The sequence below is a fragment of the Drosophila pseudoobscura genome, chromosome X (assembly GCF_009870125.1).
Source record: "Drosophila pseudoobscura strain MV-25-SWS-2005 chromosome X, UCI_Dpse_MV25, whole genome shotgun sequence".
Classification (NCBI taxonomy): domain Eukaryota; kingdom Metazoa; phylum Arthropoda; class Insecta; order Diptera; family Drosophilidae; genus Drosophila; species Drosophila pseudoobscura.
This window is the reverse complement of record NC_046683.1, coordinates 13,819,091-13,838,061: the sequence shown is the minus strand read 5'-3', so window position 1 is coordinate 13,838,061 and position 18,971 is coordinate 13,819,091. Positions and strand designations below refer to the sequence as shown.

Sequence of the window (18,971 nt, the reverse complement as noted above, 5' to 3'; positions counted from 1 at the left end):
TAACAGATAACATACACTGTGCATGGCAATGGCGCCTATCGCAGAAATATACCGATAATGCATCGCGTAAACAAAAAAAGTCGTCGAGTGGGTTCAAAGGTTTGAGGTTTGAGATTGTGGTTCAGATTTTTCATGAGGCGATCCTCTGCATCGGTCTGGGGCATCAGCTATTGCATCTTCATATCCTGCTTGACGGCGTACAGCGCGTCGAGGGCGCAGATCCCCGCCTAGGGTTTCGAGCTTAATGTTCCGTATCTGAAGTGAGCCTGTTTAAAGCTCGCGTCCCCTCTTTTTGATTGATGACACTTCTCTTAGGTAAGTGAAATGGCTCTTAATGCTGATTAAGAATTCGTCATATGTAAATATATAAATTTAAAAGGCTCAAAACTGCTGTTCCTCTTTCTCAATCTTCTTTGGTTGCAATTGGCCGTACAAATTTAGAATTTGCCAAGAACATCCAGAACAACAACACCTGTCGTCATATGCATATTATATTGGCCGATTCTAACCCAGTCAGCCCGAATTAAAGGAAAAAATGTGCCGTTTTTCAGTCAAGATGTTCACAGTTAAGGAGCTTCTTTATTGATTCTTGGAAAGCCCCATACTTTGTCTCCATCTGCGATTCTTTCGCTTGCACGGATATGTAGCGTCTAAATACCATCGCTGGCCCTGGCTATCGCTGGTGCATATTGGCCTTCAGTATGTATTATTTATATATTGAGATATTCAGTCAGCTCTCAAGTTGTTTAAGTAGCTGTTGGCCGTTCGAACAATCTACATACTGAAGGCCACTACGGGTCCTGACGTCTATGAAGGCCCTCAGGGCACGCTATCCCAACGGCCTCTAGTCAGTTCCTTTCACAGGACGCTTGCAGAAGTACCAGGCGGGTTGAGTAATAGGCAAAGAACTATTCGTAGTGCTGGTCTAAAAAATCAGAAAATTATGATACATGTGTTTCCGATTCAGTGATTTCTTAGATGAATTAAATAGCATGACAGTGATCCACATAATCGAAGTCATGATAAATATGCACAGACATACATATGTAGATGCACATTTAAATGCAATCCATTTGGGTGGGGAACTGCAAGAACACAAAAAGTATTGGTCTGAATAAGCTGAAAACTCTTCCATACTTACTTCGAAAAAGAGAAAGCATATAAGAATGGAGAACATTCTGAGTAGGGCTGTGACAGACACTCAATATCTCAATAGATAAATATTTATATACTGAAGGACAATATGAACCAGCAGTAGCAAGGGCCTGCAATGGTATTTCGAACCCACTTATCCGTACAAGCGAAAGCTCCGCGGATGAAGACGAAGGATGGGGCTTTAGAAGATCGCGCCATAGAAGCAGCTCCATAGCTATGAACATTATGACTGCACTGAAAAACAACAACCTTTCGCCTTTTATACGGGTGACTTGAAAATGTAATCGGCAACCTCTTTTGCCGTTTACACTTGTGAGTAAATATTTTTCAGACTGGTGACGTGGTTCTGCATAGGCTATGCAGTCTAGGTCCTTCGATTGCGACTGTTCCTTCTCCTCCACGGGACTCGGCACTCCAGTGATGGGCCCAACATTGAATTTGCTACGCTGCCAGGCACTTACCTTTGGCAACCTACCTTTTGAGTGTGACGGTATTTTATTTTCTATCTGTTGCAGTAGAGAAGGGGAGAACGAATAAGTGGCCGCCCAACAAGAAGGGGCTCTAATACAAAGAATTTGTAATTTTTGCTCACCTGGACTAGCAGCGATGTTCGGTGGAAAAATATTTCTAAGGTTCCCAGGACTCGGTCAATCGAATAGTCAGGTTGTATTGCACTTATACATATGTAAATGTTCTAACACTTATTAGAATCAATAGAATCGAAAGCTACCGTTCCCGGGACCACTATACACATGCAAGAGTTGAACTGAGTTAATAAAGGACTTTATTAATTAGGTTTTATCTTCTCACCTTAATAAAACTAAAAAAACTACAAAATTATTTTTGATTTTGATTGAATAACGATTTTGGAGCCTTGGATGAAAAACATTTTCTCAATTCTATAACATCCTTTTCCTTAGGGTATGACAATTAATGTTGCCGGTATTCATTGTTGTCAACCGGTTATTACCGATTCATACCCTATTCAAATAAATACCGATATATATTTGAATTATTAAAACAATTCAAATTTGTCATCCAAGGCTCCGTAGGTATCAGGATCGAAATAAATATACACAAGATACTAATGTACTTGAATATGTCTAAAGAATATCAATTTTAGAAAAGGTCTTCATATAAAATTAACGAAATAGGGTATACAAATGCCTATACACGCATCATGTCTTCAAATACCAGCAACATTGCGACTGTTTTTTTTGTTGAACTTTTTTGTTTAAACCCTGTTTAGGTAAAATACAATAAAAGCAAGGAGTAAAAACTTGTCACTCAAGTATAGAATTGATTCGTCAGTCGTATAAAATGTTCTGGGCATGCCTAATTATGCTATATAGCTAGTAATATACCACGGAAGATCAAAAACGAGGAATATGTAAAATCGAACTTGAAATCGTCAGTATTTTTACGGTATATTTTTTAAATGAGACGGTATGTTTCGGTATATTTCCGAGGTTCGGACGGTATATTTTAACGATAATTCCGCGGCCACACTGGTTGCGTTCGCGTAGTTTGTGTTTTGAATGTGTATATGTGTAAATTATTAATATATAGTACAACAATTATTGTTTGTGGATAATATGTTTTGCTCCTCGGGCTTTCAGTCATTTTGTGGCATGTGATTTTGGAGTTTTGGTGCAGTGACAGCGCGGCAAACGAATCATCCGCCAGCAGGGCAAAAGCACCTGCAGAACAAGTTGTTGTTCCGTGTCTCCGTGCCTGTTCTGGTTTGTGTGCTATTTTCTGTGTTAGAGTGAAATATTGGCAATAATTTGCATATCAAAGAAAGCTGTCAGCAGAAAGAGAGCCACAGGTGCAGCAGCACCTCATCCAGCGTCTCTCCATCGTCTGCGCCTGCGCCCCCGCTTGCTGCTGCTGCTTACGTGTCCGCATCGGCGGGTCTAGATCGGATCGATCTGCTCTCCAGATAGCAGATAATATGCGCGTTGGCGTTTTTGTGATTGCGTGCCTGGCCCTCGCCGCTGGCTCGCCGGCCCCCGCCCCCGCAGAGTACAGCGAGAGTGCTGCGGTTCAGGTGATCGAGGAGACCGAGAGCTTTCTGGCTCATCCCCACTATCTGGACAACGATGAGATTGGAGCTCTGTTTGGCCAGTTGGCCAAGGACTATCCCCAGTTGGCCCAGGCCTACAAAGTCGGTCGCTCCTTGCAGGGCAGGCCACTGCATGCCCTAGCGCTAAACGCCCCACCGGCGAACGACAAGAGCGGGGATCTGCTGCGGCCCATGGTCAAGCTGGTGGCCAACATTCGAGGCGACGAGACGCTGGGTCGTCAGATTGTCCTGTATATGGCCGAGTATCTGGCCAGCAGCTACGAGACCGATGACCAGGTCCAACGGCTGCTCAACACCACAGAAATTCATTTTCTACCCAGCTGCAATCCGGATGGATTTGCCCTCGCCCAGGTGAGTCATACTACGAACCCCCGTCTCGTCCCCGTGCCCATCTATGGGTAGTTCTAGAAGAAAGTTGCTTGTACCACAATCCGCTTTCAAAGCCAAAACAGCTGTATGGAGCATTATAACAATAGCGAAAAGTGAATGTAAATCGGATAAATTGTTACCCCGACTCCACCCCAGATCAATCCATGAATCAACACTCCCCACCTCTCTCTCTCTCTCTCTCTTTGTATCTCTCTCTGTCTCTTTGGTTTCCGCTGTGCTTTGTTCCTCTGCCCGCTGCGTTTGGAATCTGTAGTGGAAAGCCAGAGACTGTTTCTATCTATATGAAATCCGCTCCCCTTCCTGTACTGTAGTACCATAGGTGACCCAGTTTTTCTGGTTCAAGTCAGTTGTGATCTGGCTATTAGCATCTGGGAGTTTCGTCTGATATTATCTGAGCACTGGTCCATCATTACTCTCTGGTACTCTCCACTCGATGGCCCTCTGAATGTCTAATCCCAAGTGTTTGGGCTTCTGCTTTACGAGAGATCTTCATTTTAAAGCTCTTCAATTGAGTCAAGTGGTGGTTATTGTGGGGCTAATGTACAGGGGTAGGAAAACACTTAATTAAGCTAACAAAAAAATTAAATTTAAGAAATCTGTTGTGGATCAAGTAGGAGTTCCTGAAAGCGGGCATCATTGATTCTGAAGTGGTTTTCCCTAGATAAATTGTAACACTTTTAGAGTATTCCTGAAGAATATTGAGGACACTGGACACTATATTTCAGAAAATGCTCTATTAAATGACTGTTTTCAGTCATTTTGAAGTGATGTTAATTTTTTAAGTTGGTTTGTGTTTGAATTCCTTGAATTAAAGGTATCGCTTCGCTCGTGAGTCAAATTTCGGAACGATCGCGGTACCCAAACCTTTTTTATACATATGTACATATGTACATGCAGGGAAGCTTTATCTCTGTTGTTTTCCTTTTCCCTAGTTCAGCGGGGGGACGTCCTTGCACCCAACTACTTCCATCGCTCCCACATGACGGGGTACATTAAAGCGCATTAAAGGGCATCAGGAAAAACCCCGCAATAGAACAAATTTCTGGTGCCGCAACAGCTTGGTAGTTGTTTAGTCTGTGCTAGCACATTTCCGCAATACACTGTTTATTGCCATAGTATGTATTCGCATCAACACACAAAATATTGAAAATTCCCCTGTCTCTATTGGCTCTCTTTTCATTGCATTAACTCTGCTGTGAATCCCTGCAGCGAACAATTGTCAATATAATTAAGGAGATTACGTACGTAAATAGTCATATAAATAAAATCGATGTATTTATATATTTGTATCCCTCCTTGCTGTTGTGCTGCAAGTATCATGGCATTTTCTGTGAAAACGAGGCGGACGCGAGAGCTTTACAAACTTGGAAAGTTCAAGATCAGCTCATGAAGAGCGGAGAGCGAGCAGACCAAGAGAATAGGCAGCAAGTAAAAGCGACTGGGAAATACCCAATACCCTGTGGATTTTGGTTACATGGTTCTTGAATCCAGAAGCTCCCACAGACTGAGAAATTTTCATAGCTAGCAGATCGAATGCTCGTAAAAAATATACATATGTCCATATATAAATATTTATGGCGCTATAGGGTGGCAAACATTGATCTTCACGAATGCAATATACCTTTTTACTCTACGATAAGTCGGACATAGTAAACAGTTATGATTATCAGCTGTCTGCCGGCTGAACACCTCACACCTCTCTCCCTCTCACCCTCTCAATCTCTCCCTATGCGCCTGTCCACTCTCTTCTCTGTTGAGCTTTATTGGTGCTCAGAGTAAGCTTCAAACTGCGTCATATTGAAAAAACTTTAGATGTAAATATGTATGTGTGTACCGTGGGCCACAGGGTATTAAGGGATATTTCAATGTTTTATCAGATTTTCAACTAATTTGAGTTAATCCAAAGAGCAATAGGTATTTCGGGCGGACACCTCGAGTGGTGGCAATTTTCGTGTCTGATTAGATTAGACTGTTGTTAAACAAACAAATGTATGCCAAGTGCTTCGATGTGGATGTTGGGTGTGGGTGACAGTTTTACGGCCTGCCCCTCCAATAATCTGGTGGATAGATTTAAGGCCAGCCCCGGCCGCTGACGTCATTGTGTTGCAATTGCAACACAGCGGCCGTAACTGTGGGAGCAGCCCGCAAGGGAGGCAGCCCGTGCAATTACCTTTAAAGAAACTGGTTAGATGTCACAACAACAACAGCAATACGGCAGTATGCCACCGTTGACGCCGCGGCGTATGGGCGATGTGTTGTTTTCGCTTTGGTTTTGGTTTAGTTCATTTCATTTTCCTGCAATTGAGACACTTTACAAGTAAATGCAACCGGTTCGTCGTCGTTGTGATTGCGCTTATGTCTGTGGCCGCTGCTACTATTCCTCCAGCGAGAGCCACGCGAATTTACGAGTAGTTTGTCGATATCTGTTTGATGCAGTTTTTTTATATTTCTAAAAATGTGATACAAGAACTTATACATTTTTCTTTCTTCAATATTGTAAGAATTCTGTAAATTTCCATAAAAAAAAAGATGCTCCAAACGATCCTTACTTTTAATTGCATAAATGGTTAAATTTGATCGTTCCATAAAAAGTATAGAATATGTTGATGGATTCTAATAGATCCACTAGAAAGAACATATTTTTGATAGCATACAAATTTTGATTATTCTTTATATTTTAGTAGATTCCTGATGGAAAATACTTGATTATGTATGTATGTTATTCTCCCTCCATCCATGTATAAATGTCATGGATACGGTATTGATTAGTACCTTTTTCAATGATTGAAAAAGAGGATTACCTTGTGGAATCTACCCTATCTTCACAAATTTTTCGATTGACATCCGAATGGAATTGAAACGGATTAATTCTTGTAGAGCATGCAGGCCTCGGTGTCAATCCCAGCTGTGCCAGGAAGAAGTGCCAACAATGTGGTATTGCTGCGTGATTGGGAGAGAAGCTTTAAATAGAGAAGCTTTTTGCCCGCTATCACCGCCGCCCTCCACTGTCACCGATCCCATTCACGTAGTGGGAATATAAATTTCCCTGAAATTGCGCTCTACTGATAAAGACGGCCTTAATGGCCCGGGGAATTTTGTTTATCGATAAGGAAGGGGCATATGGAAGTATGTACAAATGTATGTGCCGTGTGTGTGCGTGGGCGTTTGAACCCACGCCAGGGACACTGGCAGTGGGCGGTCTGGCTGGCTGTGACGTCAAAAGAGAGTTATTGATTTCATGCTAAAAATATCCTTTTCGCTGACGTGCGAAGCAAATTCGACTGTCTCTCTCTCTCTCCGCCTTGTCTTCACCATCTTTCTCTCGTGCGCACACTCTCTCTCTCTCTCTCTCTCTGCTGTGGCTTGGCGGCGACTGCGCTCTCACACGCGCCGGCGCCTCGGCTTTCGTCTGGCAACGCTATTCAACACTCAAATGAAACAATAATAATCATTATTGAATCCGAAAGCGACGACAAACTATTAATTTACACTCAAATAACAACAACGGTTCGTGACACGGTATCAGAAAACTGTGGAAAATACATATACATATATAACGGCAGAAGAAGGAAAACTAAAAAAAACATTCGGCTCTCAAGCTCTCTGTGGCGTGTAATTTCCCTGCAATTAGCGCGCGCTTTGCTTTGCGCTGCTCTCAGCCGAGTGCTGGCGTCGACGCTGGCAGAGGAGCGGTAACAGGCACAGCGACAGCAGCCCCATGGGCGCTTAAGGCCAATCAACGCAGCAAATTTTCAAGCAGTTCATTTTTCGAAGCTGAGCTGCACCGACCACCCGACGACGGAACGGACAACGACAACGACGTCGACGACGCCGACCCCCCCAGACGACCAAGACGAGGACGCGCGGGCGGAGGTCTCCCCCCGAAAAGCAGAAGAAAACCAAATAAGAACTTTATCTGGAGCATCCAGCGTTCAATTTGCACGCCCGTGATAACCAACAATTGAGGTCATCCCCCCGTAGCGGCTGCGAAGACGGGAAGACTGCCGTAGAAGTGGAGACGAGTCCAAAGAAGATGCTGGCACAGTGGATTGTGACTGGCCTGGCTTTGGCCATGGTCGCCCAGCTGGTGCCCAGAGGACGGGGCTACATCATCAAAGAGGAGGAGAGCTTCCTGCAGCAGCCCCACTACACCAGCCAGGAGCAGCTGGAGGATCTGTTTGCGGGCCTGGAGAAGGCCTATCCAGAGCAGGCTCGCGTTCACTATCTGGGCCGATCCCTGGAGGGCCGCAACCTGGTTGTGCTGCAGATCTCGAAGAATACGCGGCAGCGCAATCTGCTCACGCCGCCCGTCAAGTACATTGCCAATATGCACGGCGACGAGACGGTGGGACGGCAGCTGCTCGTCTATCTGGCTCAGTACCTGTTAGGCAACTACGACCGCATCACGGATGTGGGCCAGCTGGTGAACTCCACGGACATCTATCTAATGCCCACCATGAATCCCGATGGCTATGCCCTGTCCCAGGTACGTTCGCTCTACAGTACGCGCGGGCGGGTCACCTGTTTGCATACATACTGCCACTGTGTACGAGTCTATTTCGGTCGCTGGGAAAAATCAATAATTGTGAAATTTCAGAATACAAAGAGGCAGAGAGAGTGTGGTTTAAAGTTTGCGGGGGTGTCGGGGTGAGAGAGGCGGCAGAAGTCATCTCTCTCTCTCTCTCTCTCTGTGCTGGCGTTAAATTCGCACTTTTTATCCGATTGCGCTAGGCCCAAGCGCAATCCCTTTACCGCCGTCTCTCTCTCCGCCCACTGCCACGCCTGAATATTCACAACTGTTGACATATTGCACACACCCACGCTCGCCCACATGCATAGATAATGGTTATCATTATCTTCTGCATAGCAATGTATAGTTTGCTTTTGGTTGTTGCTGCTGGATCATTTTACCGTTTCTGAAACGTATGGAATGATTTGGCAAAGGTTTCGGTTAGTGCGCAGATACACGGGAAATTTAAATTCATTCAGAATTTTGACTCAAAGAATGATAGGGAGAGACAAAGCTCTGTTATTCGTTGAGCAGAAGCTTATTCCTCGCTGGTTTAGCAAATAACTGTTCCAGCTTCTTCCTTGAGTTCGAGAGAGCGAGAGTCACCTGCATAGAGTTACCACCTGTCCCTCTTCCCCCTATTCATTCTTAATTGGAGTTGAAACTTTCTGAGCTTGCATATGTGTATCTGTTTGTATGTATGCTTGCATGTAACAATGTGTCTCTGCTTTCTTGCACAGTGGAACGGATAACCCACGTGTATGTGTGATCGGTGATCTGTGGCGTGACTGGGGTAGTACATAATTTCCATTCTGGCTGAACATGCTAATGACATTTGCCATTTAATATGTCCATTAAATGATATGTGTAATTTGTTGATTATGCAATGGAGGAGGCTTCACTCCCATCCATCCATCAGTCCTCCCCGATCGCCTTTTGCTCGCTCGGTTCATGTGCGTTCAATCAGATCGTGCAGCAGCTGCTCCAGTTTATAAGCTGTTTAGTGAGGGGAGGGCGGGGGAAATGGCTGCAGTTCTGATTTGATAATTAGCTTGTTATTCGATTGCGCAACATCGTTATCGAATATCGATTATGACTCTCTCTCCGATGGGTGCGTGGGTGAATGGTGTAATCAGAGAGAGCCCCGACCCACCTGACAGACATGCCAAGCAGTGCAATATTTCGGTCAGGACTGACCTGAATGACAATCAAGACACAGCGGAGAGAGAGAAAGAGCGAGAGTGAGATTGAGAAACAGATATGAAAGAGAAATCCATGCCTATGCTAATATTGCCCCTGTTCCCCCCCTTCTCCACAATTTACAGGAGGGCAACTGCGAATCGCTGCCCAATTATGTGGGGCGTGGCAATGCGGCGGGCATCGATCTTAACCGCGACTTCCCCGACCGTCTGGAGGAGCCCCATGTCCACCAGCTGCACGCGCAGTCCCGCCAGCCGGAGACGGCCGCCCTAGCCAACTGGATAATCAGCAAGCCGTTCGTGCTCTCGGCTAACTTCCATGGCGGAGCCGTGGTGGCCAGCTATCCCTACGACAACTCCATGTAGGTTTCGGGTTTGATCTCATCGTGGGTGGGATTCCAGTTTTCATCACACATCCCTCTCCTCTTTTAGAGCGCACAATGAGTGCTGCGAGGAGAGCCTGACCCCGGATGACCGCGTTTTCAAGCAGCTGGCGCACGCCTACTCGGACAACCATCCGATCATGCGGAAGGGCAGCAACTGCAACGACTCCTTTGCCGGAGGCATCACAAACGGCGCCAACTGGTACGAGCTCTCCGGCGGCATGCAGGACTTCAACTACGCCTTCAGCAACTGCTTCGAGCTGACCATCGAGCTCTCCTGCTGCAAGTATCCGCCTGCCAGCACCCTACCCGCAGAGTGGCAGCGCAACAAAGCTTCGCTGATGCAGCTGCTGAAGCAAGCCCACATCGGAATCAAGGGCCTGGTGCAGGACGCCAATGGCTATCCCATCGGTGATGCGAACATTATTGTGGCCGGCCTGGACGAGAAGCCCATTCGCACCTCGAAGCGTGGCGAGTACTGGCGCCTGCTCACGCCCGGCCTGTACAGCGTGCATGCGGCTGCCTTTGGGTGAGTGGCTGCCCCTTTTTCCCTTTCCCTGTGGTTCCCTTTCCAGCTCCCGTACTGATTTCGTTTCCCTCTGTCTCCATCCAAACTCCAGGTACCAGACCAGTGCCCCGCAAGAGGTGCGCGTTACCAACGACAACTTGGAGGCTCTGCGGCTGGACTTCAAGCTGCTGCCCGTCGAGACGAACTTTGATGGTATTAGCAGTTTATACAGTCCCTATTTTTTCTAGAACTCTCTTATGCGGCGTGGCGGTGAGGAATGCCCAGTCACCGCCAGCACCAGCGACAGCTATACCCCCATCTAATATGCATATGTACATGCTAGCCAGTCATTTGAACCGATATCAATGCATCAACTGTCCATGAATGCCCCCCTGATCAACCCAGCACCAAGTAGTCCTGCTCTCTCTTTATATGCACCGCTCTAAGCGCTCTACTACCTACTGTCCCCATTCAAACTGTATCTCGAAAACACAGCACAGCACTTTCATTTATGTATGTATGTATGTATTTGACTTGGGGGCTTCTCTTGGCCCAAATTCGATTCGTTGGCTGCTCTAAATATAAATGGTGTTTTTACCGAATCGAGCTAGGAGATCTCGGAGATCCCCCAAGGATTTATGTATATTTTGCACTGCATTCCATGCTGTATTCTGTTTCACTTTGGCTTCATCCTGGAATCTCTTTGTTTTGCGCCATTGTCATATTATGTTTCGTTCATTTTTCCTGCACCGCACACACACACACACACATGCACACACACACACGCACTGATTGATTATACTTCCGAAAACCCGATTTGATTTGTATATAAGAAAACAAAAACACGCCGTCAAGAACAAAACGAAACCAAAAACGAAAATTAAAAAAAAAAACGACAACACAAACAAGGATGCAATAAAATTAATCAAATAAGCGAATTGTACTTAGGAACTTGTAAAGAAATCAACCCACTTGACGTCATCGAATGACCTATCCACAAAAACAAAGGAGGACGAACGATCTTATATGGATCAGTTCTCCTGCTCCTGCTCCTGCCCATATCCCGTACCTACATATATACAAAACATATTATGGTGCACTGTAGAGAATGCACGAGGAAGCGACGATCAAAGCATATACCTAAAACCTATGCATATACTATGAAAACTTTATTGAGATATCTCTTCACATACATAATATCAATATCGATTGTATGTGAACGAAAAGGACTTGTTCAACAACAAATTTCAATGCATTATAATTTATACATAGATATATATACGAGTACGATGTGTACAATGAGAATTAAAAACACCAGCCCCATAATACACAACATATAATAAATCGTATGTACACGAAATATAGCGAAAACAACACATAATGGTAAAATCTTACCATTGTAGGAAACGAAATGGTCTTGTTCCAAAACAACATAAATTATAATATATATATATATTCGATTAAGTGTGTATGAGGGTAATTACAATTTCCCAAACCATACAGCTATCTATATATATATATAAAAGAAGGATCTATCCATTATACGATTATTCTATCTGTCTATTAATATCCATATATACATATATATATATACACGATTAGGTGTATACACGAAAGATGATGGATGGATAATTCTATCGCAGGTGAAACGTAGAGAAAATTACTACAATACATACTCTATGCATTATGATCTATCTGTCTATTATACGAGCATGTGTGGGTGGATAATAACGAATGGAAAAATCCAGCCGCACAACAAAACTATCGCCTATAGTACATACTATATATATATACATATATATTCGAGTATACTTATAATGGGAATGAGATTTAAACGATTTGATCAGGTGATTCTTGGCAAAGGCAGAATAAAATGTGGATTTTAGCATTGGTGTGTTTTATTTTCACCTCCATTCACCAACCCACACACACCACATTACGAACCCTCACAGAACTTTGATTTTGAGTTTGATCAATAATTTGATTTATTAAATAATTATATTTTTCGTTTCCTGTTTCGTATGATTCTCCTTATCTACGTGATCTTCTCTGCCTGTCAAAGATGTTTGCTGAAAGTAGATGGAAATTATTTTAATGAACTCTAATGAAATTTTAATTGAATAATTGAACTTAAGTACCTAGTCGGCGCGGAACGAAATGAAATTAAGGGAATGAAACATTCACTTTTTAAGGGAATTGCAATTTCTGTTTGTGTGTGCCAAGAAGATTGTAGTTGGAGGAAGTGGTGGAAGGAATGTGTAGATATATGTATGTATGTACTACATTTTGAATATATGTATGTAAGGGCACATCCGATGACGAAGGATTGAGCATTTGTTTGGCATTTTACTTGGATTTTATTCTTAATAAATGTGAAAACTATGACAAAACGAAAATAAACGAACGAAATTATGCATCTGCATCTGCTTTCGCCTCTTAGACGCACCCCCAACAGCTTTCCATTGCACCGACATGTGGCTAATTCTCTGTCCCAACCCCAAACCCAACCGCAACCGCAATCCTCATTCCCATCCTCATACTCTGGCATGGCTAATCTTACATATATAAACTTGCACACTTGCACACACAGATATACTCGAACATATCCCTAATCCATGTCCAAATCCACATCCGTAGGCAACTTCCGCAAGGTGAAGGTGGAACGCGCTGAGCCGCCGGAGGCAAGGAAGGAGCAGTTCGACGGCTTCCTTACCCATACCGTCTTCGAGCACCACAACTATACGTCCATGGAGAGGTGAGTAGTCCACGCTTGGATTGGGCTCGGCATTTCGGAGTCCATCTGGAGCCGAGAACCCAACCCATTCGATTCGAGTCGATTCCATTCCATTCCGTGCCGATCCAATCCTTTGCAGCTACCTGAGGCAACTAGCGGACAGCTATCCCTCGCTGACGCGGCTCTACAGCATCGGGAAGAGTGTCCAGGGCAGGGATCTGTGGGTGCTGGAGCTGTTCGCTACGCCAGGATCGCATGTGCCCGGCGTGCCCGAGTTCAAGTACGTGGCCAATATGCACGGCAACGAGGTGGTCGGCAAGGAGATGCTGCTGCTGCTCAGCAAGTACCTGCTGGAGCGGTATGGCAACGACGAGCGGGTCACCCGTCTGGTGAACGGCACGCGGATGCACTTCCTGTACAGCATGAACCCAGATGGGTATGAGGTGTCGCGCGAGGGCGACCGCACGAGCGGCTTGGGACGCGCCAATGCCCACAATATCGATCTGAATCGCAACTTTCCGGACCAATACGGCACCGACAAGTTCAACAAGGTCACCGAGCCGGAGGTGGCGGCGGTCATGAACTGGACTCTGTCACTGCCGTTCGTGCTTTCGGCGAATCTGCACGGCGGCTCACTGGTGGCCAACTATCCGTTCGATGACAACGAGAACGACTTCAACGATCCGTTATCGCGCCTGCGCGACGCTAGCATCAATGGCCGCAAGCTGAATCCCACCGAGGACAACGCCCTGTTCCGGCACCTGGCGGCGGTCTATGCGCAAGCCCACCCCACCATGCACCTGGGAAAGCCGTGCGAACTCTTCCAGAACGAGCATTTCCCCGACGGCATCACCAACGGGGCCCAGTGGTACAGCGTGACCGGGGGCATGCAGGACTGGAACTATGTGCGCGCCGGCTGCCTGGAGCTGACGATCGAGATGGGCTGCGACAAGTACCCTCTGGCCCGGGAGCTGCCACAGTTCTGGCACGAAAACCGCGAGCCGTTAATCCAGTTCATCGAACAGGTGCACCACGGCATCCACGGCCGTGTGCACAGCACCATCGGCACCCCGATTGCCGGTGCTGTCGTCCGCCTGGACGGAGCCAATCACTCCAGTTTTAGCCAGAGGTTCGGCGACTACTGGAAGCTCGCACTGCCTGGCCAGCACAACGTCACCGTCCTGGGAGATAACTATGCACCGCTGCGCGTGGAAGTGGAGGTGCCGGCATCAGAACCCTTCAATATGCGCCTGGACGTGACCCTCATGCCCGATGACCCCCAGCACTGGGCCTCGGCCAACGACTTCCGGATCATCGAGAACGTGGTGAACACCCGCTACCACACGAATGCCGAGATCCGCTCTCGCCTGGCGGAGCTGGAGAACCAGAACGGACAGATCGCGAGCTTCGGCTATGCGGACAATGAGTTCAGTCGATACTTCAACTACCTGAAGATGACCTCCGATGTAAGTGTACCTCTCCACAAACGGGACTCTCTTTTCCTTAATATAATATCAATAGAAGGCTTCTTACTGTGGCTGATCCAATTAGCTCCGTCTGTCCGTAGGAGTCCTGCTATGGCTAGTAGTCGCCCAGTTAGAAAGCTATGGAGATCTCGATGGTATATAGTAGACAGCTATGGAGATCTCGATGGTATATAGTAGATATAGTATACGAATCAGACGGATATAGTATACTTACAAGCGTCCGATAGAGAAATTCTGCTTTTCTTTGGGAGATATCGTAGCCAATGACTATATATCCAATATCTAACATAGGAATCGGCATTATTATGATGAATCACTTTCTTTCCGCCACAGATTGGTGAGCCCGAGGAACACAAGTACAAGCTGCTGGTGGTTAGCTCCATGTTCGACACAGCGGCGCCATTGGGCAGGGAGCTCATGCTGAATCTCATCCGTCATCTGGTGGAGGGCTACAAGCTGCAGGACGCCACCGTGATGCAGCTGCTCCAGCGCAGTGTCATTTACTTCCTGCCGCAGACGCAGAAGTTCCCGGAGGTCTTTGACCTGTACAATTCCAAGTGAGCGTGGCGTGGCCTCAGACTGAACCCCATCTGAGCTTAAGCTAACTCTGCATCTCTTACAGCTCCTCTGTGTGCGATCCTGTGCTGGGCGACGAGCTGGCCGAGCGCTTGCTGAGTCCCGAAACGGAGCCGGGCCGCGACATGCTGCTGCAGTTCTTGCACAGCGAGCGCTTCGACCTGATGCTCACGTTCAGTGCGGGCAGCTCCGAGCTGGACTTCCCGCACGGCGACTCCATCCTGGAGAAGTTCGCCCACAGCATCCAGCGCACGGAGTTCGACTACTCGCCGCTGCAGTGCAGCGCCTCGGCCACCAGGCAGCGGCACCGCGAGACCAGCGATCGGCTGACGAACCTCCTCTACAAGATGTACAACCTGCCCATGTACACACTGGGCGTGTCGTGCTGCCGGATGCCCGCCCACAAGCAGATCGCCTCCGTGTGGCGCAAGAACATCGACAAGATCAAGAACTTCCTGGGCCTCGTCCAGACGGGAGTCACTGGCCTTGTGCACAACGATGAGGGGCAGCCGCTGCGCGAGGCCTTTGTGCGCCTGCGGGAGCACCAGATGGTGTACAATGTGACCCGGAATGCGGCTCGCTTCCAGCTTATGCTGCCCAGAGGGCTGTACGGTCTGGAGGTGACAGCCCCCAACTACGAGTCGCAGGTGATCAAGGCGGAGGTGCAGCACGGCCAGCTGGTCGACCTGGGCGCCATTCGCCTGCACCCATTCACCCTCATACGCGGCGAGGTCGAGGAGCTGCCCAGCAATAGTCAGGCTCATTCCGTGACGGGTGTCGGCTCCAAGTTCACGACGAGCATTGTCGGCGTCGTGCTGGACGAGAGCAACCATCCCATTCGCAATGCCAAAGTATCCGTCATCGCTCCCGCCGGGCTCGAGCGCCTACGCAACTTCACCAACAGCCTGGGCGAATACCGCCTGTCCGCCGTGCCCCTGGGCACAGTGAGCCTCAAAGTGGAGGCGCCGCGCCACTTTGAGGCCACGAGGCAGCTGCACCTGGCACAGGGTGGACTGCCCACGGAGAATGTCGTCTTCCATCTGAAGTTCAACGAGCATGTGTTCGGCCTGCCGCGCTTCCTCTTCATCATCTTCGCCAGCGTGATGATCATCGTTGGCGTGATCGTGTGCGTGTTGTGCGCTCAGTTCTGGTTCTACCGGCGCCACCGAGGCAATAAGCCGTATTACAACTTCTCGCTGCTGCCGCAGAAGACCAAGGAACACTTCGACCTGGAAGAGGACGATGCGGGCGATGACGGTGAAACAGAGCTTTTCCGTTCTCCCATCAAACGTGGGTTCCTACGAAATTTTCATCCATTTTGGCTCTAAATCTGTATGTTGATTCTTTCAGGTGGCATGACCATTCAGCCGTACTTCGATGAGGAGAACCTGGAGCGGATTCTGCACACGGACGAGGAGGATGACGAGGACGACGACGAAGATGGGCCGCGCATGGAGCCCGAGTTCGATGTGGCCGATGACAGCGGCGATGAGATCGTCATGTTGCACCAGCACGGCAAACCGCGCCGCCACTAAGGACATGTCCACCTTCTCGTGATCCTCAACCCCCTGGTCCCGATCCAGACCACCCACAACAGTAGCAACAGCAGACACCACACAACAAAACTGTGATTCAAAACGTTTTCAAGAAAAATCCAAGCAAGGCATTGCTCTTTTTTTTTTTATTTAATTTATATACAGCTGCGGTCAACGTAATAGTAGTGCCAGCCAGTTTTCAAAAGGTTGCATAAAAGAGAAAATGTTCTTTTATACTAATTGATGATATATAAGGCTCAAGAATTCATGACATTCAGAAACGCCTGGAGTTTGCGTAGACTTTTTCAGAGTATAATTCCACGTTGAGAATTCTGTAGCCTCACTACACTATAACTATATTTTAAAACTTAAAAGGAATGTAACTTTCAAATATGGTAACGCCAGCGTACAGTTTTTAAAAGTCACTCACAGATAATTCACGTGTATTGAATACAATTGAACAGTGCGTAAAAACTTCTATCTCTTATAGATTTTTCGATACTAATATAGGTAATAATGTAATTCTAAATAATTTTTAAAATTTTGGCATACATTGGCTAAGAGCTTACCGTCTATATAAGCTATACCATTTGGACCGCTTCTTATTATTTCTTAGTTAATTCGTAATTCATTGAATCGGACTTATATAGATGGAAAAATCTTAGCCAATGTACGCATTTTTCCACGAACATTCACTTTAGTAAAACGCTCTTATCTGTTGTATTCCCGTGACTAAAACGATTCTGAAAAAGAATCAATCTTAATTGAAAATTAAGTATGATATGTATATTAGAAACAAACTATTTAGAGACTTAGAAAATGACAAATGACTTGGCAAACGCCGCAGCTGAGTTTGATTTTAATTTAGATGCCCTTCCTTTCAATTAAGACCTTCAAAGAAACACACACTCTTATTGAGACCGCAGCTGTAGCTGCATATTTATCACCCATTTGCACTATGCATATGACAGATTAAAGATGGGTGTTTAGATGTATGCACTCGTATGTAGTATATGGCTTACATATGTATGTGCTGTAAATGTAACAAATAATTATTCGATATACATAATTTATGGAAATGTATTCTTGGCCGCTTGCGATTTATTGTTAGTAAAATGTTTGTAATTATATTCGCATCACAATGCGCCTGCAATGCCCAGCTTTAAATAGAAAATGTCACCAATGCGAATTGGCGAATCTCTCAATGCCCCCCCTCCCAGCGCCGCAATGTTCTGAAGAAACCCCTAATCGTAATTGTAATCATAATCGCAACTTAACTTAAGACTGAGAACTACTTATGCAATTCTAACCAGAGTAGAGAAGACGCAATTTTAAAATAGCAGCAAAAGAAGACACGAATCTAGCGAAATAGTTCAAATGTATATTTTGAAGATGTACATAACATATATTATTCGGTGCCTGCCAAACACATTCCAGCGACTAAAAGATACGCCTTCAGTGTACAGTGCGTTTCACAGCAATATGAGAGTTGGACAATTGTGATTGTGAACAGGTTCTTTGGAACCGATACGTAAATTTTGTATTTCGATTTTTGTAAGATTTGATGGCCACTATATTTAATCGTTTAGCTAACTAAATTTAATCTGAAATTCGTTTTAATTGTGAATTAATGCATCCTATTAAACCTATAGAACACATTTGGCCCCATGCGAGGATTGAGCTTTAATTAAACTATTCGATTATTTAACCTACGCCTATATTTTTCCTTTGTCCTATGCTGATCACTTCCAGATATTCCATTTGATCCAGAAAGTGTTTAAATCTCATTTTGCCTGTCCAACGCACTGTATACACCAGATACGACCTGATCTAGCTGGTCTTTCTAGCTTCAGTAAATGATCCGTCTATAAATAGAAATTCCCTTTAAAAAGTAACAGAGCGTACGGAACAGAACAGTTAACAGCTTTTAAAACAATTGCCTTGATACCCCTACCTTATCGATATGATATATTGTATACATAAGCCCCACAATGTTAACAAAACCAAATGCAAATATAATATACAGATAAAAGCATAGATATACATACATATACATAAACATATACATATATATATATATATAGCTGTGGCACTGCATGATCTTAAATACTACTTTAACGAGTATAGAGCACACACAGACAAAGCAAGTACGAGTAGAAATCAATGGAAAGAGCAATATTACGAGAATATGGCGAGAAGATTGTACGAGTATGCGTACATTCCCTAAGGTGCAGCATTTACTTATATGATTATACTATATTGTATTGTATGTACTTCTATCGTATACATATCCAAAATAATGGCAATTATAGCTATGTAAGAAATTCTCTGAATAAAAGCATAAAGTACCTACAAAGCCTACAATGTGCCGACCTCTACGCATAGTCCGCACCAAAATCGGAATCAAC

General features: G+C 45.6%; 1 protein-coding gene and 1 long non-coding RNA gene across 5 annotated transcripts; one reads left to right on the top strand and one right to left on the bottom strand.

Annotated features, from left to right (window-relative positions):
• Positions 1 to 558: 558 nt before the first annotated feature.
• Positions 559 to 2,277, bottom strand: LOC26532922 (uncharacterized). Of its 2 annotated transcripts, XR_001452785.2 has the most exons (4): positions 1,966 to 2,277; positions 1,748 to 1,899; positions 1,142 to 1,661; positions 559 to 1,085 (listed from the first exon to the last, which is right to left on the bottom strand). It is a non-coding gene; the product is annotated as an uncharacterized lncRNA (long non-coding RNA). The 2 variants fall into 2 exon arrangements; XR_004469682.1 differs by having other exon boundaries at positions 559 to 1,661.
• Positions 2,278 to 2,629: 352 nt separating this feature from the next.
• svr (Carboxypeptidase D svr) lies at positions 2,630 to 18,920 on the top strand. Of its 3 annotated transcripts, none has more exons than XM_015186179.2 (9): positions 2,630 to 3,592; positions 9,467 to 9,702; positions 9,773 to 10,252; positions 10,344 to 10,444; positions 12,869 to 12,986; positions 13,105 to 14,431; positions 14,786 to 15,009; positions 15,075 to 16,318; positions 16,379 to 18,920. In XM_015186179.2, exons 1-9 carry the CDS (start codon positions 3,110 to 3,112, stop codon positions 16,561 to 16,563), a joined length of 4,398 nt encoding a protein of 1,465 aa, XP_015041665.2. In that variant the 5' UTR covers positions 2,630 to 3,109; the 3' UTR covers positions 16,564 to 18,920. The 3 variants fall into 3 exon arrangements, with proteins under 3 accessions (XP_015041665.2, XP_033239770.1, XP_002134094.2); XM_002134058.3 differs by lacking the exon at positions 2,630 to 3,592 and adding an exon at positions 7,020 to 8,117 and having other exon boundaries at positions 16,379 to 17,077; XM_033383879.1 differs by lacking the exons at positions 12,869 to 12,986; positions 13,105 to 14,431; positions 14,786 to 15,009; positions 15,075 to 16,318; positions 16,379 to 18,920 and having other exon boundaries at positions 2,633 to 3,592; positions 10,344 to 12,119.
• Positions 18,921 to 18,971: the final 51 nt, after the last annotated feature.